General features: G+C 37.7%; 1 protein-coding gene across 7 annotated transcripts in view; it reads left to right on the top strand.

Annotated features, from left to right (window-relative positions):
* mapk10.S (mitogen-activated protein kinase 10 S homeolog) overlaps positions 1 to 27,713 on the top strand; it is a 228,294-nt gene that overhangs the window by 115,530 nt on the left and 85,051 nt on the right. For all 7 annotated transcript variants that reach the window (XM_041579776.1, XM_041579777.1, XM_041579771.1 and 4 more), the window contains exons 6-8: positions 1,185 to 1,323; positions 1,749 to 1,914; positions 21,778 to 21,849. In XM_041579776.1, the coding sequence (XP_041435710.1) occupies positions 1,185 to 1,323; positions 1,749 to 1,914; positions 21,778 to 21,849 (377 nt within the window). The remainder of the gene's footprint in view (positions 1 to 1,184; positions 1,324 to 1,748; positions 1,915 to 21,777; positions 21,850 to 27,713) is intronic.

Here is a 27,713-nt window from a genome sequence, read left to right as displayed (position 1 = left end):
GTGCCTATTTTATTTGTTTTTGTTTTTAAACTCTCCCCATCCTCCACAACGGATTTCCATACGAAATCCGGTGAAGGAGCTGAGGGGGTGAGGGTTAGGGGGGCCAAGGAAGAATGTCAGTGCACTGACGTCACTTATGCCGAATAAGTCACATGACATGACAGTGCACACGACGCATGACGTCAGCACGCCTGCATGTGACGTCAGCACACACGAAGTGGGGACGTGTTTAGGTCCGATGCCTAGGGCGCCATCGAACATAAATATAGCCCTGCCCCCTCAACCCACAACAACCTATAGTGGAGTAAGATAAGAGTGCAAAGAACAGGATAAGGTTTCAGTGAGCTGCAATTTTCACTGTCTCAGTGGGACGCCCCAGGTTTACCATGGTTGCAGTGCTCACCCTCTGACTTAAACAGTTGTACAAAACATGCTAACTATTGTCACTGCCAATGTGAAATGTACTATGTTTTTCTGTATGTATGTTTTTTTCTCAATAAACTAGCCGAATTAAAAAAAAAAAAAAGGAATGACAGTATAATGTACTGCTGCAGTGGTGTGTTTGCTTCAGGAGCACAACTATAACTATATATAAACAAGTTGCTGTGTAGACATGGCCATTCAAGCACATAATACACAGTAGATAACAGATAAGCTCTGAAGAATCCTATCTGTTATTCCCCCCAATGGCTACACATCAGTATATCTAAACTATTGTAGAGTGTCTGAAACAAACACACCAGTACAGCACAACAGTACATTATATTTTCATGACTTTAAAACACTTTACGTTTCTGGTGTTAGTTAGAGATAAGCAAAAATTTCCACCAGGTTTTACAGCAAAAAAGATGCCCATAGATTTTAATAGATGAAAAAAATTGTCGTCCATAGACTTCAATGCATTTGGCAAAATTTTCGCAGTTTCACGAATTTCTGCGTAATGGGTCTGATTCACCCATTACTACTTACTGTTCATTTAATTATATGACTTAAACTGCCTGTGAAAAACCATAGCCATTTACACAGATAAATAGCAGCCTGTGCTATTTTACAATGTATGTATTATTTTGTACCAAGGTATCGACCTTTAAGCTACATTTGATGCATAATTTTCTTATGCCCTTGAGCATTTTCAGTACTTACAGTATATTGGATCAGTACTAAATTTTTGTTACATTTTACAGATACCTAGTTATGGAACTAATGGATGCCAACTTGTGCCAGGTGATTCAGATGGAACTTGATCATGAAAGAATGTCATATTTGCTCTACCAAATGTTATGCGGAATAAAGCACCTTCATTCAGCTGGAATCATCCATAGGGTTGGTACCAAAAAAGTTATATTTTGCAAGAAGCAGAATACAGCATCATGAGGCACAGCTAGCTCTGTCATATCCCTAACTTGCATGTACAAATGAGCCAGGTGGGGGGATTTCTTCCTATGTTAGGCAGCTCTCAATTTAAGAGGCATGCCAAAAAGCCCTGTGGAAATACAGGTAAGGCAATGTGCCAATTGGAGCCTTTTTTCTGCACTTTCCACACTGCGTTGTGTGTTGTAAATTTACCTTATTTTCAAATCTTGTGTAAATTTGACACTGAAATACAATGTTTTATTTTGCTGTTAGGGCCCTTTGGAAATATAATGCTCTGACATTTAAAACCTATTTTGTTCATACCCGTGCTACACAAGGTATCTATTATGATATTCCTTAAATAAATAAACTTTCTTTCACTTTTTTCACTGCAGGATCTAAAGCCAAGTAATATTGTTGTGAAGTCAGATTGCACATTGAAGATCCTTGACTTTGGACTGGCAAGGACAGCTGGCACTAGTTTCATGATGACTCCTTATGTAGTTACCCGTTACTACAGAGCTCCAGAAGTTATACTTGGGATGGGGTACAAAGAGAATGGTAGGCTGTACTCTTCATATATATATATATATATATATATATATATATATATATATATATATATATATATATATATATATATATATATATATACATATATAAAAATAGCAAAAAAGAAAAAGATGCACACCAGGATTTGTATACAAAAAATTAAAATTCCATATTTATTAATTTACATTAAAATTCGGCCAACGTTTCGGTCTGCTCCTAAGACCTTTATCAAGACCATGTTCTTAGTAAATCCACCATGTTTAAATAGCTAAAAACATGTCACTCACCCAGTTGTGCACACCCCCGCAATCATGTGACTGTAACAAAATCCAGCACCAGATAAATGAAACAAATCTGTGTAGTTACTGCAAAGTAAAAAAACCCTTTGTTACACACAAATTGATACAAAATAAAACAAAACATACAGACAAATCCATGTGGAAACATTTTAGAACCTAATGGCAATTATGTAACTAGTAGATCATGATTAACGCTGATTTAAAAAACATAAGAAAGAGCAGTATTCATTCAATCCTGCAGGGGCAACAGTGTTGAGTTTACGGATCCAAAAGGTTTCACGCTGCAATAGCAATCTAGATCTATCTCCACCTCGCTTCAGCGGTGGGATATGGTCGATAGCTATAAACCTAAATGTGGGCAATCTATGACCTTTTTCCAGGAAATGTTTAGCCACAGGTTTGGTGGTATGGCCATCTCTGAAGGCTGTGTTAATGGCCGAACGGTGCCCATCCATCCGTAGCCGCAATGTTTGGTCAGTTTTGCCTATGTAGGATAACCCACAAGGACACGTAATCAAATATATTACATGGGTGGTGGTACACGAAATGTGGTGTCTAATGTTTAGTCGTTTACCAGTTTGAGGATGAAAAAATGATGTACCCGGGCTCATATATCTGCAAGATGTACTATTTGGACATCTGAAGCAGCCGGGTTTTAATGTACTTAACCAACCCCCAGGTTTCTTGGAATAGCACATTATCGGGTCACTCTTAACCAACAGGTCTCTTAAATTGGTACCCCGTTTGTAACACAACATTGGGGGCCCTGATACCACTTGTCTCAAAGACTTATCAGCCTCAATAATTTTCCACTGATCCCTTAGATAATAACTGGCCACATTGGCACATGTATTATAAGTGGTTGTAAAGGTAAGTCTAGGCTCCTTTTGTGGTGGCTTATCTGAATCAGCTATCCTTTGTCTAGCGGTGGAGAGGGCCTGTTGTAACAATCTGTCCGGGTAGCCGCGCTCATTAAAGCGGAGCCACATCTCCCCAAGCTGACATTCAGCAGCACGTGTGTCAGAATTATTTCTAAGTACCCTACAAAATTGAGAAATAGGAAGGGATTTTTTCATTGAGGGTGGATGGCAACTATCATAATGAAGAAGTGTATTTTTGTCAGTCGGTTTTCTAAAAAGAGTGAAATCCAATTGGTTATTGTGCAACCTCAGTTCAATATCCAAAAATTGGATTGTATTGGGATGTATTGTATAAGTGAATCTGACCGGACTGTCCAATGCATTAAGTTCATTAACCATCTCAATGAATTCATCATGCCACGCCAGATGATCAGCATGTCATCGATATAGCGTTTGAAGAGAAAATTTTTTTCAGCAAACCGTGGGATTATGTGGCATTGCTCATACTGGTGCATAAACAGATTAGCGTAAGCAGGTGCCATGGCAGCCCCCATAGCTGTCCCAGATGTCTGTAAATAAAAATTATTTTCAAAACGGAAATAATTTAAAGTTAATGACAATTCCAATAATTCTAATACAAAGGAAATCGGTGGACCAATGTATGCTGTCGATTCCAAAAGAGCATGTTTAATAGCAGCTAGACCTGCCATATGGGGAATGATGGTATACAGGCTTACCACATCCATAGTCGCCAGCAGATATGGCACATCCTGTATACAGGATACATTTTTAACACATTCCAAGAGGTGAGGTGTGTCACGTAAGTATGTAGGGGTGGCACAAACTACAGGTTGCAATAAAGTATCCAAATAGATCCCTATTGGGTGTAATAGTGAGTCGCGGCCAGGGGGCGAGGATAAGCTTTTGTGTACCTTGGGTAATGTATATAGCACTGGGCATTTGGGAAAATTTTGTTTCAAAAAATCACCAAGGATGTTATCTATTATGTTCGCATATATGGACCTATCAATCAATGCATCCACCTTAGCTTTAAACTTAGTGACCGGATCCCCGGTTAACTGTTTATATACCACAGAATCAGACAGTTGATTCATAATATCAGAACGATAGTCCATATAATTCATAATAACTATGCCCCCACCCTTGTCCGCCGGCCGTATCACAATATTGGTGTCAGACATTAGAGTCTTAATGGCCTCTCGTTCGGCCCTGGTGATATTATCATTCCGTATGTCATTGGTACCCCTTGTGCCCTCAAACATTTCGATTCCCTGTTTATACAGCTTTATTGTGGGGTTAGTCAATGGAGGAGTAAATTGGCTTTTCAATTTTAAGGATGTTGTCGGATTGGAATTGCTTGCTGTATCTTTAAAATGCTCTTTAAGGGATAGTGTGCGGCAAAATTTGAAACGTCTACATTAAAATTCGGCCAACGTTTCGGTCTGCTCCTAAGACCTTTATCAAGACCATGTTCTTCTGCAAGAAGTGGATTGGAGTGTTGAATAGGTGTTCGTTCGATTTGATGATCCTGGTGGTAGAGGAAGTGTCCGGTGAGCTGACCAAGGTGCGCAAATCATTGGCTACGTTTGAATCGGAACACGCCAATTTGCTGAGGAGCGCGACGGACTGTGAATTTGTGACCCGGATCGGTGAAAAAGTGGAGGCCTATAAACAGGATCTCCTGCGCTTTAAACGTGAGAAGCTTCGCCGAGTAAATGATGATTATGCGACACATCGGGTATACAGATGGCTCAGCGGGGAACGTCAGCCGCCTCAATACTATACACGCCAGAGGAGAACTCCGCGCTGGAAGTTAAACAAACCACTTGGGTCGGTGGATGTGAGCTCCGGAGATTCGGAGGGGGATGAGAGCATGCTGCCAACAGCTTCACAACCGGGCCTAGCACGGGCCGAATCCAACGCACGCCCAGTAGCTCCAATTTTTTTAGACACCGCAAGCCAGATGACGGACCGTCCGCCAACAGGACGTGGTCGCACAAGAAGTGCCGCACGCGGAGGGGGCGCAAGAGGCAGAGGTCGACACAGGGATTAGAATTGCCGATCTTCAATTTATCCCAACACTCGCTGACGGCATCGGAGCTACACCTTCTCCAAAGAGGTTTGTCATTTGTTCCCTCTTGCCACTTTGACCACTTCAATTGGGAAATTGACTGTTTCAAATTTTGCCGCACACTATCCCTTAAAGAGCATTTTAAAGATACAGCAAGCAATTCCAATCCGACAACATCCTTAAAATTGAAAAGCCAATTTACTCCTCCATTGACTAACCCCACAATAAAGCTGTATAAACAGGGAATCGAAATGTTTGAGGGCACAAGGGGTACCAATGACATACGGAATGATAATATCACCAGGGCCGAACGAGAGGCCATTAAGACTCTAATGTCTGACACCAATATTGTGATACGGCCGGCGGACAAGGGTGGGGGCATAGTTATTATGAATTATATGGACTATCGTTCTGATATTATGAATCAACTGTCTGATTCTGTGGTATATAAACAGTTAACCGGGGATCCGGTCACTAAGTTTAAAGCTAAGGTGGATGCATTGATTGATAGGTCCATATATGCGAACATAATAGATAACATCCTTGGTGATTTTTTGAAACAAAATTTTCCCAAATGCCCAGTGCTATATACATTACCCAAGGTACACAAAAGCTTATCCTCGCCCCCGGGTCGCCCGATAGTTTCTGGCCGCGACTCACTATTACACCCAATAGGGATCTATTTGGATACTTTATTGCAACCTGTAGTTTGTGCCACCCCTACATACTTACGTGACACACCTCACCTCTTGGAATGTGTTAAAAATGTATCCTGTATACAGGATGTGCCATATCTGCTGGCGACTATGGATGTGGTAAGCCTGTATACCATCATTCCCCATACGGCAGGTCTAGCTGCTATTAAACATGCTCTTTTGGAATTGACAGCATACATTGGTCCACCGATTTCCTTTGTATTAGAATTATTGGAATTGTCATTAACTTTAAATTATTTCCGTTTTGAAAATAATTTTTATTTACAGACATCTGGGACAGCTATGGGGGCTGCCATGGCGCCTGCTTACGCTAATCTGTTTATGCACCAGTATGAGCAATGCCACATAATCCCACAGTTTGCTGAAAAATTTTTTCTCTTCAAACGCTATATCGATGACATGCTGATCATCTGGCGTGGGTCCCATGATGAATTCATTGAGATGGTTAATGAACTTAATGCATTGGACAGTCCGGTCAGATTCACTTATACAATACATCCCAATACAATCCAATTTTTGGATATTGAACTGAGGTTGCACAATAACCAATTGGATTTCACTCTTTTTAGAAAACCGACTGACAAAAATACACTTCTTCATTATGATAGTTGCCATCCACCCTCAATGAAAAAATCCCTTCCTATTTCTCAATTTTGTTGGGTACTTAGAAATAATTCTGACACACGTGCTGCTGAATGTCAGCTTGGGGAGATGTGGCTCCGCTTTAATGAGATTGTTACAACAGGCCCTCTCTACCACTAGACAAAGGATAGCTGATTCAGATAAGCCACCACAAAAGGAGCCTAGACTTACCTTTACAACCACTTATAATACATGTGCCAATGTGGCCAGTAATTATCTAAGGGATCAGTGGAAAATTATTGAGGCTGATAAGTCTTTGAGACAAGTGGTATCAGGGCCCCCAATGTTGTGTTACAAACGGGGTACCAATTTAAGAGACCTGTTGGTTAAGAGTGACCCGATAATGTGCTATTCCAAGAAACCTGGGGGTTGGTTAAGTACATTAAAACCCGGCTGCTTCAGATGTCCAAATTGTACATCTTGCAGATATATGAGCCCGGGTACATCATTTTTTCATCCTCAAACTGGTAAACGACTAAACATTAGACACCACATTTCGTGTACCACCACCCATGTAATATATTTGATCACGTGTCCTTGTGGGTTATCCTACATAGGCAAAACTGACCAAACATTGCGGCTACGGATGGATGGGCACCGTTCGGCCATTAGCACAGCCTTCAGAGGTGGCCATACCACCAAACCTGTGGCTAAACATTTCCTGGAAAAAGGTCATAGATTTAGGTTTATAGCTATCGACCATATCCCACCGCTGAAGCGAGGTGGAGATAGATCTAGATTGCTATTGCAGCGTGAAACCTTTTGGATCCGTAAACTCAACACTGTTGCCCCTGCAGGATTGAATGAATACTGCTCTTTCTTATGCTTTTTAAATCAGCGTTAATCATGATCTACTAGTTACATAATTGCCATTAGGTTCTAAAATGTTTCCACATGGATTTGTCTGTATGTTTTGTTTAATTTTGTATCAATTTGTGTGTAACAAAGGGTTTATTTACTTTGCAGTAACTACACAGATTTGTTTCATTTATCTGGTGCTGGATTTTGTTAGTCACATGATTGCGGGGGTGTGCACAACTGGGTGAGTGACATGTTTTTAGCTATTTAAACATGGTGGATTTACTAAGAACATGGTCTTGATAAAGGTCTTAGGAGCAGACCGAAACGTTGGCCGAATTTTAATGTAAATGAATAAATATGGAATTTTAATTTTTTGTATACAAATCCTGGTGTGCATCTTTTTCTTTTTTGCTATTTGGATAATTTTGCCAGTTAAGATAGCACCCAGGTATCGACCTATAATCATGCATGACGGTGTGCGTTAAGAACTTCTGGACTGTATATATATATATATATATATATATATATATATATATATATATATATATATATATATATATACACACCCTACTTGTATACAAGCAAAAATAATGGAACATTTTCATAAAAGTTATGGAACCTTACTTTGTACATACAAAAGCAATTAGATTTGGTTCATTTATAGTGTATATTAGATAAATAGTGATTGGAATGTGTTTGATAGTTTCGTTTGTTGCTATATGTCTTACAATTATGGAGGATGCATGTACAGACCATGGTACCTGAATATCATAAGCATGTTTTTCCATTAAAAAACCCAGGAGGCATCTAAAGTCGATATAAAGCCATGGTTAATTCACCAGGGAATACAAAGATTTTCCAAGTTTGTATTTATTCCACATGCTCATACAAAGTTACAGCACAAACAGAAGAGCACAAGACCTTGGGGCTAATTCCCTAAGTGGCGAAAATTGTACAGCGACGGCTTTGCAGCCATCGCAACACAGCCTGGCGTAAATTCGCTAGGACAACGGCAATTCCCTAAAGTGCAAAGTTATGTCCAGTGTGCCAAACGCTGGTGAATTTTCACTATCGTTACTTCAGCAATCAAAGTGAAGTTTGCGTTAGTGTTGCCTAATTTGCATACGGCGGGAAATGATAAAGTTACATGGATGTATATGTTGCAGCAAATACATTACATTACACAAGTCCAGGGAACCTTAATACATAAAATATTGATTAGGGTAGAGAGAGATCCCCTTAATTAATTATACCGTGTTTTAAAGGGTAAGTTAATTGAGCTAAAACATTCCACTTCTTTTTTAAAAACATCCAGAGAAATACATCTACTGTTTAACAACAAGGTGATGCATTTTTAGAATCAAGAAATTAATTTCCAATAAAATGCTTAATAACTCAAAACTGTAAAGGGTATGAAGTGCTAGTGCAATAAATTAATTTTAATATTCAGGCTCTTACACAATTTAAAGTGACTTGTGCTCAATGACTGAATTAAAAAAAAATTTCAGGCTGTCTAATTCGTTAATAAAAGGTGACAGTGCTAAATGGTAAAGTGATTTGACATTCAGTTAATCTATATTCGTATATATAAATTGAAGTATAAATGAATTATTTCCACTCTACTACAGCTTTAGAAAAAACTAAATTAGGATCTGTGACTGTTAAATCGTTAAAAAAAAAAAAGGAAAATATATGCTAAGATTCTCAATTCATTCAATAGAGTCAATGCAAATGCTCGGATTTCATAGATAAGTAAAAATAAGAAATACTAGATGGTGGAGATGGTCTCCCCAAACGGCTTCCATCACTCTGCGCCGGCTAAAATGAAAAAACGCTGGTGCTAATCACACGTGGCGGTTCATTTTCCGAAGTCGCCCGAAGTTGCATCATGAGGAAACTTTGGGCGACTTTGGAAAACAAATCGCCGTGTGTGTCGTTTTTCATTTTAGCTGGCACAGAGTGAGGGAAGTCGTTCGGTGAGATTGGTCACTGCAAAGTCAAGGTGATTAGTCGCCAAGCGACTAAATCTCCCTGAATCGCCCAGTGTGCCCTTACCCTTAGGGACCCCACAAAGGAGGAGATGTCAGGGCCACTGGGACTGTTGTCTCAAGTTTTAATCCCAGTGCTATTAGGAAAGAAAATATATTGTCAGAATCAGAAGTTTGATTTCCAAGCAAAAGGATGCACCAGGAGAAAATTTGTAAAAAAACCCCCCAAGGTTTACACTAAAAAAGTATGAACCGTTGTATTAATGTTAGGACTTACCCTTGGTGGTCTAGTGGGCGGCGGGGTTGTTCCACTGTGTTGTTCCTTTCTCCCCAGTGCCGGCTTCCTCTAAGGCACCTGGCCCGTTGTTAGGTTCAATAAGCCTTGTTCCTGGGTATGATTTTCTTAGTGAATACTATTGATCTTCAGTGTATCGACCTTTGCCTGCCTGTTTATTACTTGGATCTCTCCAATTCTGATCCTGCCTGTCTGACCTTTCCAATTCTGATCCTTTGCCTGTCCACTGACTATTCTACATTCTCCTATCCTGATTCCGGCCTGTCTGATGATGCTCTGCTTGTGCTGGCCTGCCTGTTCCTGTTGGTGTTCTTCCTTACAGTATCCTGGTGAGATGATCGTGCCCCTTTGCTCGTCAGGAACCGTTAGCTTTGCTTCTCTCTCAAATATAGCCGAGGGCTCCTCTCGAGGTGAAAGGCGGCGGTTATAGGCAGAAGTGAGAGCCGTGACCAGGGAGCTTAGCTTGGGTTCTGGATATAGGGTGCCGAACGTGACAATTAAAAGTCAATTGCCGACGCGCGTTTCGCAGATTAGCTTTCTCATAGGCAATGTGTGATGCTTTTGGACGCTGACTATATCTGTATAACCTCTCAGGATATCGTCACTATTGCCTCAGCGTAATGACGCACTTGCGTAGGACCTTGACAGGCGTGCTGACATCACTGGCATTATCCTAGGGATTCCACTTCCCTTTAATCTCGTTCCAATTTTAAATCTCGTGTGAAGTGTGGACTTAGTCCGCAGCATCTCTTTAAATTAGCTATTGTATTCAGAGGTACTGCATATACTCCATATAAATAGAAAAAAATGGAGCAGATTTCATTTTTCTTATCACATTGTGTATAGTATATTATGTTAGTAATAGTTTTCTCAATGGCTCACTACCAGGGTATTATTTACACTATACACCTTTTATAAAACATAACCTTTAATAGTTTATATAAGAACAAGCATTTAAGAAGTTTATAGAACATATATAAACCCACTGTGTACGATATTGGGGTTTCGATTACCACTGGTTCATCTCCCATATGATCCTATTATTATAAAAAACCTTTGATAATATAAAATGTCCAAGTTTATTGATTTTCCTAGAAGTTTTTACCCTAAAACATATTGGGGTGTACTGTAATTTTATGAATTGTATTATTTTGATTGTTGAGTTGGTGTGGTGATATAAGGCTTATTTTTTATTATAAGAATGCTGTGAATAAATTATTTTCGTTAATACCATTTGGAAAGGTAGTGTTCATTTTGAAAATCCAGTAGCTTTCTCTTCTTAATAGAGTTTGTTCTAAATTCCCTTTTTTAATACCTAGATTGAGCTCTTCTAATGCCCATTGGGTCCCTAATGGGTCCATGGAATGGAAGTTTTTATAGTGTTGTGCTACTGTGGAAAGTGTGCCTTCAGATTTTTTGGGATTGTCAGCTGTTCTAATAGAACTACAGTGTTGTTGAATTCTGTTTTTTTAATTTTTGGGTGGTCATTCCAATGTATTGCATTTTACATGGACACTCTATGTAGTAAATGATTCCTTGACTTTTACAATTGATATAATCATTCACTTTGTGTTCAGTTCCAAAATGATCTGTAAATGTGCTAATATTGATTATCTTCACAGATATAACATTCACCACATCTGAAACAACCTGGATTCCTAACTTTATGTCTCTGAGTCTGAAAATGGCTTTTTGACAACATATCTTTAAGGTTCGGCCTTTTTCTATAACAGGTGGAAACTGTCCTGTAGGACTGACCTCGAGGTGTTGTCCTCTAACAGGACCGGCCAATGTTCATTATTATTATTTATTATTATTATTAATGTTATTATGTTTTGTATTTGTGCACTGTTATTACTGTAAATTGTAATAAATCTCACTGTGTTATCTTCTGGCTTCTTGGTTGTTTTTTCCAACAGATATGATCTTTCAGTGTGCAGTGCTCTATTATAAGCTTTCTTAACATCTTTCCCCGAGTACCCTCTAAAGTTTTAATCTGTCATTAATTCTTACGACTGTTTTTTAAATGTATCTATTGAGGAACAATTTCTTTTCAATCTCAGGAATTCTCCTATAGGTAAGGATCTCTTCACAAAATGTGGGTGAAAACTGGTATATGATAATAGGGAATTTGTAGCAGTTTCTTTTCTAAAATTTTTAGTAGTAAGTCTCCCTTGATTATTATTAATTATGAGTAAGTCCAGGAATGAGATTGAATGTGATTCTTTGGATATTTCCATGGTGAAAGTTCATTATCATTTAATCTATTCACAAATTCTGTTGCTTCTTGAACTGTACCTTTCCAAATTATCATAATATCATCGATATACCTTAACCACTTGATGAGATTATTATAGAATGGTGTAAATGTCTCTCCTCGAACTATTGTTTCTTCCCAGTGTCCCAGGAATAAATTAGCATATGAGGGAGCACATGAGGTTCCCATAGCTGTACCTTGGGTCTGTAAGTAAAATCTGCCATTGAAAGTGAAAAAATTGGAACATGTCAAGCAGGAAAAGTTCACAAGTTCAGAATCACAAGCCAGGAAAATAACCAAGAGCTGTTTACTTCTTTAGACGTCTATTTAAAGGGACGCTTTTGGCACCAAACATCAGGGCGCAGCGTGATGATGCTGAGCATCAAACATAATGTGTCCACATCTGACGTGGCGCACGGGCGTCCGAATAAATGGTTGCTCGTGCGAATACGCGCGCACAGGCAACAAGTCCCGAGAATGCGCAGAAACCTGCACACCTCTGTGCCTGTGCACAGGCAAAGACTTAGCTGAGTCCAGTGGTGCCTTGCAATGGAACAAATTTCATCAGTCCACCCAAAAAATGTGTCATGTCCTCAGTTTCGCCCATATATCGTTCCAAAAAGTTCTGTAAAGCTGTCAGCCCTAATTCATGTTTAATGGAAGTATACAGGGATTCAACATCAAGAGTTATAAGAATTGTCTCCTCAGTAGTTGTTATATTACCTAATTGTGCCAGGACATCCATTGTGTCCCTAGCATATGACTGCAACCCTTCTACTAGGGGTCTGATCCTCATGTCCAGGTATTGGCTTGCCTTTTCTGTCAAATTGCCACTACCCGATACAATGGTGGTCTACCTGGTGGTTTCGTTGTATTTTTATGGATTTTTGGCAAAAGATAAAATGTAGCAATTCTTGGATTTTCCACTTTTAAAAATTGTTTTCTCTTTACGAGATAAGATTATCTTTGTAAGCATCGCCTATTCGCTTTTCATAGATTTCGTTCAAATTATCAGTGGGATCTCCTAATATCTCTTTGTATCTCCCTGAGGACAGTTGTTTGTTAGCTTCTTCAAGGTACATGTTGTTGGGCCAAATTACAATATTACCTCCCTTATCTGATTGTTTTATCTGGACATCTTGTCAATTCTTCATCTCTTTAATAGCTTCCCTTTCATCTCTGGTTATATTCTTGTTATATATCCTCGCTGTTGAACTATGGAATCCTTCTATAACTAAGTTAAGATAAATGCCCACATTTGGGCAAATGTTTGCAGATGGTGTGAATCGTGATTGTACTTTAAGTTTCTTGTGCCAGTCATTAGGGGTTACTACTGGGTCAGAGTTATTCTCATTATCATTTATATTCTCCTCCAGGAGATCTTCTAAATCTTGTAAGGCATTCAATTCATTTTCTGTGGGAAAGGTATTTCCATTTTCATTATCCCTCCCAAAATGTTTATTTAATAGAAGCTTCCTACCAAACAGGTTAAGATCTTTTACTACCTCAAAATTATCAACATGGAAGGTCGGAGAAAAAGAGAGAGCCTTATTTAAAATGTTCATATGTGATGAGGACAGGATGTGAGTATAAATACAATGAGTGTGTTTTGTTTGTTGCCTCTTGTGTGGTGCATAGTTGACTTTGGATCTGTCCCTGAGGTTTGTACATTCCCTTGTGGGATATGGTGTCCTTTTGTCTTTCTCCCGGGAACTGTGAGGTATCCCTTAAGTTCCTGCCCGGTCCTCAAAAAATTGGATACTGGGTGGGATTGTTTTGTTCTGGAATATCTTTGACTGGTTTTATATCACTTCCTTTATCAGTATATGCTATCACTTCCTGTTCCAATGAGTTCTTATAGTTCCCTCTTTTCCTTGTGTTGGTTTCATATCTCCTATTGCTTGTGAAATTAGGTTGATTGGTTGACTGTCTATCTCTTCCATGAAACCACTTATATACTTATGTAGTTCTGTGGTTCATCTGCAACATCTCTAGCTAATTTATTTTTCTTTAATTCCAGCAGTGAGATTTCAAATTTATGTACTCCATACACAATATAAAGAAATACTGTATGTGTATATCATGTATAGAGTAAATAAATGGATATCCTGGCACAATTAGGTAATTTAACAACTACTGAGGACACAATTCTTATAACTCTTGATGTTGAATCCCTGTACACTTCCATTAAACATGAATTAGGGTTGACAACTTTACAGTACTTTTTGGAACAATATATGGGTGAAACTGAGGACATGACACATTTTCTGGGTGGACTGATGAAATTTCTTCCATTGCAAGGTACCACTGGACGCAGCTAAGTCTTTGCCTGTGCACAGGCGCAGAGGTGTGCAGGTTTCTGCGCATTCTCTGCACTTGTTGCCTGTGCGCGCGTCTTTGCATGCGCGTGCGCGGCCGTTTATTCAGACGCCCGTGTGCCGCGTCAGATGTGGGCACATTATGTTTGATGCTCAGCATCATCACGCTACACCCTGATGTTTGGTGCCAAAATTGTCCCTTTAAATAGATGTCTAAAGAAGTAAACAGCTCTTGGTTATTTTCCTGGCTTGTGATTCTGAACTTGTGAACTTTTCCTGCTTGACTCGGCTTGCCCACGGATACTTCTGATCTTCTACTCGATTACCGACTTCGGCCTGTCCCCAACTACGTTTAACTTCTGCCTGCCTACTGACCCCTGCCTGACATTGACTGCGCTAATTATCTCTCTTCAAATCCTTGTCTACGCTTCCGTAATTATTACTGCTTGTACTCTTCGCTTAATAGACTCTACCATTCATGACAGAATAACCGAGCCAGAATGGAGTCTACAGAAGAGTTACCTACGTTGTTCGATTTGTCTCAGCAAATTTCTTCACTCACTAAAGCCACAAGGGAACTTCGAGGAGATTACCAGACCGTGCAGGTTCAGCTCCAAGACATACAGATGTCTGCAGTACCTCCCTCTACATCTGGCCAGCCAGCTTCAACTTCTGGAGGGGCAGCAGCAACCTCCTCACATGGAGAACCCAAAGTTGCCATGCCAGATAAGTTTTCAGGAGATCGAAAGACTTTCAGAACCTTTATCAATAGTTGTCGGCTGCTATTCACCTTGAAACCCCAGTCACATGCTACTGACCAGATTCGAGTGGGGGTCATGATTTCTTTATTACCAGGCCAACCACAAGCATGGACCCATCGCCTGTTGGAACAAAACAGCCCTTTATTAGCCACAACAGACACTTTCATTCAAGCATTGGCTAATATTTATGAGGATCCTCATCAGGTGGAAAACAGCGGAAGCGGCAATATGCAGTCTTCGTCAGCTCCGCCATCCAGTGGAGGAGTATGTGGCTGATTTTCGTTGTTGGGCCCCGGATACTCTCTGGAATGACCGGGCTGTCAGACACCAGTTTCCTATGGGGCTATCTGATCTTCTCAGAGATGAACTGGCTAGAGTGGGGATTCCAAGTTCTCTTGAGGAGCTAATTCTACTCTCCGTACGGATTGACAGAAGATTGAGGGAAAGACGTCAAGAGAGAGGTGCTAGCCTTCCAACTCCTGAATGAGTTCTTCCCACAGCTCCTCCTCCAGTTTATGCAGCTCCCTCTTCTGATCCAGAGTCTATGCAAATTGGAGTGGTTCAAAAATCTCTCAGCAGAAGAAAAACTTTGACGCAGACGTTTGAATTTATGTCTGTACTGTGGTCAGGCTGGCTATGTGTTAAAAAATTGTCCCATACGACCTGATGGTAATGCCTCTCCATCAATCTTCTAATACTCCATTGGCTCCTTCTCTACAATCTTACATTTTGCTACATCTTTCTTTTCGGTGGAAACAAAGAAAGATTGAGGTGGATGCAGTGGTCGACTCTGGCGCATGTGGTTGTTTTATCAATCAAGCTTTCTCGAATCAACATAAAATTCCTCTCATTCCTAAAGCTCAGCTCACCTGTTAAGATGGCCGACAGCAATTTTGTTTATTCAGGACCACGAGACCCTTGAGACCCCGCACATTTTGACTTTTTATTTTAAGGGGCATTGTGAATTAATAAAGTTTGATGTAATGGAAACTTTACTCTTCCCTGTTATTCTTGGAATTCCTTGGTTGAAAGGTCATAATCCCAGTATTGACTGGCAATCTGAAACAATTCTTTTCAATTCAAATTTTTTTTGAAATTAGATCTAAGAGGGGCCTATGACTTGGTTCGGATACGAGAGGGGGACGAATGGAAGACTGCATTTCGCTCCCGGTATGGACACTTTGAATATACTGTAATGCCTTTTGGCCTCTGCAATGTCCCTGCTACTTTTCAGTACTTCATAAACAATATTTTGTATGATTTGCTGGATCAATTTGTCATTGTGTATTTTGACGACATTTTAGTCTTTTACAATTCCTTGGAAGACCGTTGAATACATGTGAGAGAGGTGTTATTGCAGCTCAGAAAACATCAGTTGTATGCCAAGGCTTCTAAATGTGACTTTGAAAAGCCTTGCACTGAATTCCTGGGATTCCTGGTATCTGATCAAGGATTCAAGATGGATCTTAGGAGTCCAACGTTTTGTGGGGTTTTGCTAATTTATACAGAAGGTTCATCAAAACATTTTCTGCCATTATCAAACCTCTTACTGATCTCACAAGTAATAAAGTTAATTTTTTTTGTCTTCAGTTGCACAACAAGCTTTTGAACATTTAAAGAAATTGTTTACATCCGCTCCTATTCTTGTGCACTCGTATGTTACTAAACCTTTTATTCTTGAGGTTAACGCCTCAGAATTGGCCATTGGAGCAATTCCTTCGCAACGAGCTGGACCTAAAGATGTGCTGCATCCAGTAGCTTTCTTTTCTAAAAGTTAAGCCCTACGGAGAAAAACTATGATGTAGGGGATTGTGAACTTTTAGCTATTAAAGGTGCGTTAGAAGAATGGCGGCATTTATTGGAAGCAGCTTTCGATCCTATTATTATTTTTACGGACCATAAAAATTTGGAATATTTACGAACAGCAAGTCGTTTGAATCCACGTCAAGCAAGATGGCCACTTTTCTTTTCTCATTTTCAGTTTCATATTACTTATAAACCAGGTTCCAAGAATACAAAATACTATTCTTCAGTCTGGGCACTTCCTGCTTCTTCAATCTTCTTTTATTGAAAATTTAAAAAGAATTCCTCAGTCTATAACAGACTATCCTGGTTTTGAGATTTTTTTACTACAAGATAATCTTTTGTTGCGGAACAGATTGGTTGTACCACCAAATCTTCGACTGGCAGCTCTTAAATTAATTCATGATCATCCTTTGGTGGGGCATACTAGAATTTGAAAGACTTTAGAGTTCGCAAGACGTTTCTTTTGGTGGCCATCTTTGATCCAAGTCGTCCTGCAACAAACCTGTAGGGTTGCTTCGTCCTTTGCCTCCGCCTGAGAGACCATAGAGTTCCATTTCTATGGATTTCACTGTGGAGCTTCCTACTTCCTGTAACTGTAATACTATCTTTGTTGTGGTTGATCGCCTTACTAAATTGGTGCATTTTGTTCCACTTCCTCGGCTACCATTTGCAGCAGTTACTGCAGACGTGTTTATTAAAGAAATTGTTGGGTTGCACGGATTACCCAAAGAAATTATTTCTGATCGTGGCACTCAGTTCACCTCAAGATTTTGGACTGCCTTATGCAAAGCTCTTAGTATTTCTTTGTCCCAATCTTCTGCATATCATCCACAGACTAATGGGAAAACTGAAAAACGAATGAAACCCTTGAGCAATATATTCGTACCTTTTCTGCATATCTTCAAGACAATTGTGCAGAGTTTTGCTATAATAACTCAATACATTCATCCACCGGTCAAACTTCTTATTTCTCTAATATTGGATTTCATCATATTATGATTCCTGATATTTTTCCTGAGGTGACCCTTCCTTATTTGCAAGATCGCCTTGGATTCCACCACTGGATGCAGCTAAGTCTTTGCCTGTGCGCAGGCGCAGGGGTGTGTAGGTTTCTGCGCATTCTCGGCGCATGTTGCCTGTGTGCGTGCTTGCGCGACCGTTTAGTCGGACGCCCGCGCGCTGCGTCAGTCGCGGACACGTTATGTTTGACACTCAGCATCATCACGCTGCGCCCTGATGTTTGCCACCAAAATCGTCCCTTTAAATAGACATCTAAAGAAGTAAACCGTGCTTGGTTATTTTCCTGGTTTGTGATTCTGAACTTGTGAACTTTTCCTGCTTGACTTGGCTTGCCCACGGATACTTCTGATCTTCTACTCGATTACTGACCTCGGCCTGTCCCCTACTACGTTTGACTTCAGTCTGCCTACCGACCTCTGCCTGCCACCGATTACGCCTAACTTCTGCCTGCCTACCAACCCCTGCCTGACATCGACTAAGCTTATTATCTCTCTTCAAATCCTTGTCTACATTTCAGTAATTATCACTACTTGGACTCTTCGCTTAATAGACTCCAATTTTTTCACTTTCAATGGCAGATTTTACTTACAGACCCAAGGTACAGCTATGGGAACCTTATGTGCTCCCTCATATGCTTACCTATAGGAGAATTCCTGAGATTGAAAAGAAATTGTTCCTCAATAGATACATTTAAAAAACAGTCGAAAGAACTAAAGGACAGATTAAAATTTAGTGGTTACTCGGGGAAAGATGTTAAGAAAGCTTATCATAGAGCACTGCACACTGAAAGATCATATCTTTTGGAAAAAAAGACCAAGAAGCCAAAATATAACACAGTGAGATTTATTACAACTTACAGTAATAACAGTGCACAAATACAAAACATAATGAATAAAAATTGGCCGGTCCTGTTAAAGGACAAAACCTTGAGGTCAGTCCTACAGGACAAAGTTTCCACCTGTTACAGAAGAAGACCGAACCTTAAAGACATGTTGTCAAAAAGCCATTTTCAGACTCAGAGACATAAAGTTAGGAACCCAGGTTGTTTCAGATGTGGTGAATGTAATATCTATGAAAAGATAATCAATATTAGCACATCTACAGATCATTTTGGAACTGAACACAAAGTGAATGATTATATCAATTGTAAAAGTCAAGGTGTAATTTACTGCATAGAGTGTCCATGTAAAATGCAATACATTGGAATGGCCACCCAAAAATTAAAAATCAGAATTCAACAACACTGTAATTCTATTAGAACAGCTGACAATTCCAAAAAATCTGAAGGCATGCTTTCCACAGTAGCACAACACTATAAAAAATTCCATTCCATGGACCCATACAAAGTAAAGGTATGCGGGCATTAGAAAAGATCAATCTAGGGATTAGAAAAGGAAAGTTTAGAACAAACTCTATTAAGAAGAGAAAGCTACTGGATTTTCAAAATGAACACTACCTTTCCAAATGGTATTAATGAAAATAATTTATTCACAGCATTCTTATAATAAAAAATAAGCCTTATATCACCACACCAACTCAACAATCAAAATAATATAACTCATAAAATTACAGTACACCCCAATGTGTTTTAGGGTAAAAACTCCTAGGAAAATCAATAAACTTGGACATTTTGTTTTATTAAAGGTTTTTTATAATAATAGGATCATATGGGATATGAACCAGTGGAAATCGAAACCCCAATATCGTACACAGTGGGTTTATATGTATTCTTTTAACTTCTTAAATGCTTGTTCTTATCTAAACAATTGAAGGTTATGTTTTATAAAAAGTGTATATGGTAAATAATACCCTGGTAGTGAGCCATTGAGATAACTATTACTAACATAATATACTGTACACAATGTGATAAGAAAAATTAAATCCGCTCCATTTTTATCTATTTATAGAGTATATGCAGTACCTCTGAATACAATAGCTAATTTAAAGAGATGCTGCGGACTAAGTCCGCAGTTCACACGAGATTTAAAATTGTAACGAGATTACAGGGAAGTGGAATCCTGAGGATAAAGCTGGTGACATCAGCACGCCAGTCGAGGTCTTACGCAAGTGCATCATTATGCTGAGGCGACGCAGTGACTCTATGCTGAGAGGTTATAAATAGTCAGTGTCCAAAAGCACCACACATTGCCTATTGAGAAAGCTAATCGGCAAAGCGTGCTTTGGCAATTGACTTTTAATACAACGGTTCGTACCATTTTAGTGTAAACCTTGGGGGTTTTTTTACAAATTTTCTCCTGGTGCGTCCTCTGTGCATTTGCTTGGAAATCAAACTTCTCATTCTGACAATCTATTTTCTTTCCTAATAGAGCTGGGATTTTCTGGTGTTGTAGAGAGTCAGTTCTCTTACAAGTTAGATAAGATTAAAACTTGAGATCACAGTCCCAGTGGCCCTGACATCTCCTCCTTTGTGGGGTCCTTAAAATAGCAAAAGTACAAGATAGATCTACTTGGGACTTCTCCAATATCTATTATTTCTTATTCATACTTATCTATGAAATCCGAGCATTTGCATTTACTCTATTGAATGATTTGAGAATCTTAGCACATATTTTCCTTTTTTTTAACTATTTAACAGTCACAGATCCTAATTTAGTTTTTTCTAAAGCTGTAGTAGAGTGGAAATAATTAATTTATACCTCATCAATTTATAGATACGAATATAGATTAACTGAATGTCGAATCACTTTACCATTTAGCACTGTCACCTTTTATTAAGGAATTAGCCTGAATTTTTTTTTAATTCAGTCATTGAGCACAAGTCACTTTAAATTGTTTAAGAGCCTGAATATTAAAATTAATTTATTGCACTAGCACTGTATACCCTTTACGGTTTTGAGTTATGAAGCACTTTATTGGAAATTAATTTCTTGATTCTAAAAACGCATCACCTTGTTGTTAAACAGTAGATGTATTTCTCCAGGGTTTTTTAAAAAAGAAGTGGAATGTTTTAGCTCAATTAATTTACCCTTTAGAACACAGTATAATTAATTAAGGGGATTTCTCTCTACACTATTTAACTTCTATAATCCTTACATATTTTGATGCTGATTAATTTATACCATTTTTAAAAATATGGAAAATCCTGCAGAAATTAATTACATTTAATTTCAATTATCAGCTATACATTAAGTACAAATATGTTTATTTATCATGACTGCCATATATCTTTGAAAACAAATAAAAAAAAATTTAACATTATCTGGTTCACTAACATTCTTATCTATTCCATCACTAATCTTTTTTTTCTTGATCTAATAACTTTTTAATTAACTTAGATCTTATATTAGGATGGTATTACATTTGTCCCTTTAGTAATGCTTAATATTTAAATGTCACTTTGTATCTCCATTTTGCCTATTATTATCTTATATTATCTTATCCCCAGTAAAATTTTAAGGTGGTATTTAAAATCTGCATTTACATTTTAAAAAATGCTTACTTAAAGTGATACTGACACTAAAAACTACTTTGTAAAATATGAATGTACATTAAAAGTTACCTATGGGTCATGTTGATCGTTTTTTGCTGAGAGGTTTGTTTTTGTAAGCAATTGTTAGTTTCTAAACCTGACTGTTTTGCTAACTGACTGTCCCATCTCAGCCTGTCAGTTAGAGATTCTAATGTTAACGGACTCCTGCTGCACAGATATGGCAGCCCCCTCATACAGTAACATGGGGCATCAGACAGGTAATATAAAAGCATTGTGCAAATACTTTTTTGGCAAAGTTATAAGTTGCTTTCAAAGGCAATATTATGATAGTTGTAAAAAAAAGAGTTTAATTTCTGGTGTCAGTATCTTTTTAAAACTCAAATTCACAGTCTTTTAATTTATATTTCAGTGTTTTTATTGTTCTGTGGGGTGAGGATAACTGTTATTTTCTTTTTTTTTGTTCAGTCTTCTTTTTTTTCACCTTTCATGCTTCAAGATTGACATTCCTAGCTAACCTTGCATTTTCCTTTTTCCACCTTTATATTTCCTTGTCTTTGCTCTACTAGTGGATATTTGGTCTGTTGGATGCATTATGGGAGAAATGGTCCGCCACAAGATCCTCTTTCCAGGAAGGGACTGTATCCTTGTACCATTTTCTGGAGCTTCAGCTACTTAATTATGGAAACATACCTTCCAACTTACCAAGCTTTTATGGTTTAAGTGACTTAAGTGACTTAATAACCATGTTATTTGTTGTGTGTACCTGACTGTTACATGACATATCATTTTGGAAAAAAAACAGGATTATTTATTTAAAACAAATATTAAATGAAATGGTTTAGCCCATTATATATTATAGGGGTTATTTAGTATGTGCAGTACAGGTCTATATTGCAAAAATAGCACTTTGCACCCTTCCTGCACATAGGAAAATTTCAGCAGCAAATTTGCAGTCTCTCTATCTTTCGTACTCAAAGTTTTGCAAGTGTTACTGAAAAATGTACTTTAGGACACCAAGGAGGTTATTTATCAAAGTCTGGTTGGACTTTTAAAGGGGAAAACCACCATTTTTTCTTAGAGAAAAAAACTAAAAATTTATGTGATTTATTAAACCCCAATAGTATTAAAAGTCCAAATAAAAAAGTACTCCAACTCTGACCTGCCGAGTTCATGTAGAAGTCAAAGGCAGATGTCCCATTGATATCCTGATCTGTGCTGGGGTTCATTCAATAATCCGAAAATTTTGTGGTTTTCGGTATTCAAATCTGAAAAAGTTGCAGTTTTCGGCAGCAAACCGAAAAATTCAGATTCTTTCACATTTTTAATAGATTTTTTAATAGAACTTTTCGAATTTTGATAAATAACCCCCAAGTATTAAAAATTTTAGTTCATAGGTTAACATTTTATGGTTAAAAAGGTTAAATGTAATCATTATGCAATAAACCAGTATATTATTTGGTTGTTTAATAAAAGATGTTGGATTTATGGCTCTAGGTTGTTTAACAAAAGATGTTGGATTTATGGCTCTAGGTACTGATTTCAGGGTAAAGGCACTCACTACAGTTTGCAGTTTGTAGACATCACCTAGGGGCATATTTATTATGCTGTGTAATAAAACATCAGGATATTACACCACACATCGCCATGTAAAAAACAGCTTAACATTTTTATGCTTTATTTCTTAGTGACTTTTACCGGAAACAATTTAAAATAATGGCATCAAATTTGGTGTTTGCATGGCTTAAAATTACACGCACCTTGATAAATTAGCCATCTATTTTACACAGTTTTTTACACATTTTTTTCAGCAAATTTAATTTTACATAATGAATATGTCACCTAGAGTTTTGCGTTTGCTAATTTTTTTCATAATGGCCTGGTGGTTATAGTTATGGGGAGAACGTAATATTAGTCGCTAGCACAAAAATACTTTTCAATTCATTTGGAATGCGAATAAATGTTCGAAAATTGAAAATGTTTGCCTTCGCAACCTCTTTGCCCCTCACACTACAGTAAGATATCGATTTAGAATTTTAGAGTTTGCGAATGTCCACAGTGTATGTAATAAAATTTTGCAATCGCAAACCATTTAACGAAACTGCAGAGCAGGTGCTAAAGGTTTGCAAAGCACAATTAAGATTTGCAATGCACTAAAAGCCTAATTAAAAATAGTACATTGTGGTAAGTGAATTTTTATTCACAAAGTTTAGCTCTTTGCACATTTTATTACATTTCCCCCATGGTCTTTAAAGTAATGACATGAATTAAGTTATATTATTGAGTACAATTGCCAAACACCAATGACTCCGGTAGCTTCTGAAGAATTGAATGGTGAAAATTATGATTTATTTAGCTTACATACATACAAAAATTGGGCAATGTTCATTTACTTGGGGCTTTTGTCAATGCTTAGACATTACTGTGGGGCAAAATCTTAATATTATGATCTCAGAATTCTGCAAGATAATTCCAGGTTTGCCCAAACCCTTTTACAAACCAGTTCTAAAGAGACAGCACTGTAGACGTGCAAGGGACAAAAAGCCAACTGCATTTCATATAGGTTTGGCTAAAATAATTTGACTTTTATGAGGATTTAAAAAAGATGATTAGATTACTTACTAACATGAGAACTTTTTTAAAGAGGGACACTGCCTGTGTATCTGTATGGTGGAAGTCAGAACTCTCTGTAGATGACCGATCAAGCTGCATTTATAGCTTCATCCATTATCTACTGAGATAAAACAGAACAGACCACATGATCCTCTTTAGATGGCATGTCTCCAGTGTCCTGAAACTGTCTCAGGTCAGATTAATGGGGGAGCAAAGAGTGTTGATTGGGAAGGGGATGTGTTGTGCAGGGGAGGGAGGCACCAAACTGAAGTTTGGATAAAATGCCTTAAAGGGGATCTGCCAGAGCTTCTCAGACATTACAGTTAGTATCAGTGATAACAGAAACATTTTCTTAATCTATACTGATCCAAATGTGTTACTAGACAGATGAAAGCTAACAAGGCACAAACAGTGTATCTATATTATTCTGAATCCAATGGAAATTCCATACGAATTTTGTACAGTAATTTAACGAGTTAATAAATCAAATGTATACTTAATAAGGTCAATAGGACTTGTCAAGTTCAGCCAGAGAGTACTTCAGTTATTTTCTATGATGTCATTGCTGAAAATTATTTTATGAGAATACGATTTCAAACCATTCTTGCTTTCTTTGACAAGAAAAATCAATGTCAAATGTAAAGCCTAACTGTAAGCATCCTCTATCAGTACTTATTACATATTTACTATTTTACAGTAGTAAGTATATTAAAAACATTAAAAAATATGTATATAATTCTCTATCATCTATAATTATTTTTCAATAAGTTTTCAGTTGTCATTGACTACAGTGATCAGTGAAGTAAAAATTTGGGCACAAGCATAGCAACTCTTATTCCCTTTCTTTTGTTTGCCACGTTGGTTCAAATACAAGATGGCCCAAGTACACTTATCCATTCAGTTGACTCTCTGATTAAACAGTAGAAAACTGAAAACTAGAAATTCCTGGTCATCTAGACAACAATCTATTTCAATGCTGATCCTTGAGTTAACAGATTTGGATGAGAATTACTAAACTGTTTGATCCTCTTGTACCATTTGCACCAAGCTTGATTTTCACTTCTACCGCATCCATCATTATGCTTGTCAGAATTTTAGATTAACAAAAGAGAAAGGATAAAGTCCCATGTATGTCAGCAAGCAGAGTGCCCAAAACCAGCCCTGCTGCTTCGCATCCATTTATATTTCAAACACCTGACCAGTACTGGAGCTTATTAACCACAAAAATATTTTGTAAGACCCTCCCCCCAACACACACATATTGCACCAGCCTGAAGCTTTAATTAGTGTCTTCCTTCCATTGCAGAAATAATCATCATAATCATCAGAATAATGCTGCCAACAAACTTATTGTGGCCATACATGGATCTTCCTCCGATATGCCCATCTTGAGGTGGGCAATATCGGGCTGATCCTAGGGCCCAACGATCGGATCCTAGTGAACGGGCGGTCGGATCGCGGGACCGCATCAACGAACAGATGCGGCCGCGATCCGACGGGATTTTTAGTCCCATCCGATCGAGATCTGGCCGACTTTCGGCCAGATCTCGATCGGGGAAGCCCGTGGGGGGCCCCCATACACGGGCCAATAAACTGCCGACTCGGTCTGTCGGCAGCTTTTATCGGCCCGTGTATGGCCACCTTTACTTGCATGTCAGCAGCCATTGTTTGTGGATGTGGAATGTGTTTCACACACACAGACCACATTCCATTTAAATGTGAAATGGTTATGGGTTTAGTTCAGATGCATGCTCAGTTTTTAGGCCAATATTCAGTAGCTGCTGCTTATTTAATCATAGAAGGAGCACATGATATACAAAACAAACCACAATATACAAATATAAAAAAGTAGCTACATATACACCAAACTAGCTAATTATTTTCACATAAACTCAAAGACTTATGTAGCATTCATTATAGGTATAGCTTAACCAACTGTAAATACTTTCCAATGTTTTCTTCTCTGGCAGGTCACAATGAATGAGTTTTATTTGTAGTTCCTGTTCACTCTAAGAATATCTGTCATGCTACAGGCTACTGCTTCCATATTATTATTAGTTTTGCAGTAATAGCTACAAAGAGCTCTAGGTTGGAAGGTATGTACAGTATAAGTAATAGCAAACTCTTGAACTTTAAAAATAAAGGCTTAAAAAGTAATATGTTTGACTGAATTTAAAATATATGCAATTCCTTTAAAGGTTTTTTTACAAATAGTTTTGGGGTGCTTTTTGCTATTTTTTTCCAATTCCTTGCAAAATAAGTATGCATCTATACATATATAATAATAATGTTTTTCTGTAAAATTGGAGAAATTCTTCAAGGAAATCTTCAAGGAATGAATATTTACAGTTAGTGATGAGCAAATTTATAGGCCAGCCATAGAGTCACAGAGAAATTCCAAATTGACATGTGCAATTTTTTACGCAAAACTGAGGCAAAAATTCACAGCAGAAAAATTTGCTGCAAAATAAGAAAAACCAACCATTTTTCCTCCATTTGGAGAAAAAAGTCCCCACAAGTAAAAAATGCCCATTGACTTTAATGCATTAGGATGAAAAAGTCGACATAAAAAAAACGCCCATTGATTTTAATGCATTAGGACAAAAAAGTCACCATGAGAAAAAATGCCCATTGATGTTAATGCATTTGGAGAAAAAGTCACCATAAGAAAAAACGTTTTTCGTAAAAAACGCCCATTGACTTGGCTCATCACTATTTGCAGTTGATTTTCATTTTCTTGAAAGCATATATAGTTTGCTTGCATTTATATTTGCATTTATGTTTTATCTAGTATTTTGCAAAAACTCTGGATATTAAATTGCACTCTCTGAAATTATATGGGCTTCTCTTTTAACTAATTTTAATTCTAACACTATGATTTAATTATAATGACAACATTAATGCTTCACTATTTTTCCTTTTGTTTACTTCCTGTACAAACAGTGATCTGCCTAATATCTGTAAATACCATTTATACCCGCTCTTTTTTTACTGAGCAGAGAAATACCCCTCACAATTTAGTTATACTGTATGTTGGAATTTTTTTTAAAATGTTCTCAAAGATATTTTCAATAGTTTTCTCAACTTTTCTAAACGTCTCAACTTTTACTAATCAAAATCAAGTGTGTGGTCACAATATAAGAGAACTTCCCAGTAACCTAAATGTCACAAAGTTTGCTCCTGGTCTAGCAACCCATTGCAATTAATCAGTAAGGACCAGTTACTGACCACCTATTTAAAAGCACATATCAATTTTCCAGGTATTGGATAATGGACCTGGGCCAAATATTTTGACTTTTATTACATAACCTTAATAAAATGTAGATGAAATATTTCTTGTCTCCTTCCTTAGTTATATGTATACATGTCTTCAATTCTTAAACTACAAGAAGTTCAAAAGATATATAAAATCACAAAGCTTTTTTTTTCTTCTTACAAAAATGAGTGGAGTTATTGTTTGAATCATAAAAAATCACTTACAATATATTCAATGTCTGTATCTGCCTAATATAGGCATTTGTAGAACATAAATCAATATATTTTACTTGCAACAAAGAAAAAGGGATTCTGTTGTCTCAGGGAAATACTTATGCTTCTATGGTGGGATGCTATTTAATAATATTGACAATGTTTGGTTAAATACAATAGCCTTAGCAGTCAGTCATTTGCTTTAGATAAGTATAATTTCATTATATATATGTAATGATTACATCTAATCTGCATCCCTGTCAGCTCTCTAGCAGCTCCTGCAGGGTCAGATACCCCATGTTCTTCTTTTAATTGCAACTAAGAGTAGAAGGATATAGGAAAATTCAATCATGCACCTTGACTTGACATTTTGGCAATGCAAACAGCAAAGCAGTGCCTCTAAAACAGCAAAAAAATCATTTTG

The sequence above is a fragment of the Xenopus laevis genome, chromosome 1S (assembly GCF_017654675.1).
Source record: "Xenopus laevis strain J_2021 chromosome 1S, Xenopus_laevis_v10.1, whole genome shotgun sequence".
NCBI lineage: Eukaryota > Metazoa > Chordata > Amphibia > Anura > Pipidae > Xenopus > Xenopus laevis.
The sequence above is the reverse complement of the archived record's forward strand: the minus strand, read 5'-3'. Positions and strand labels throughout refer to the sequence as shown.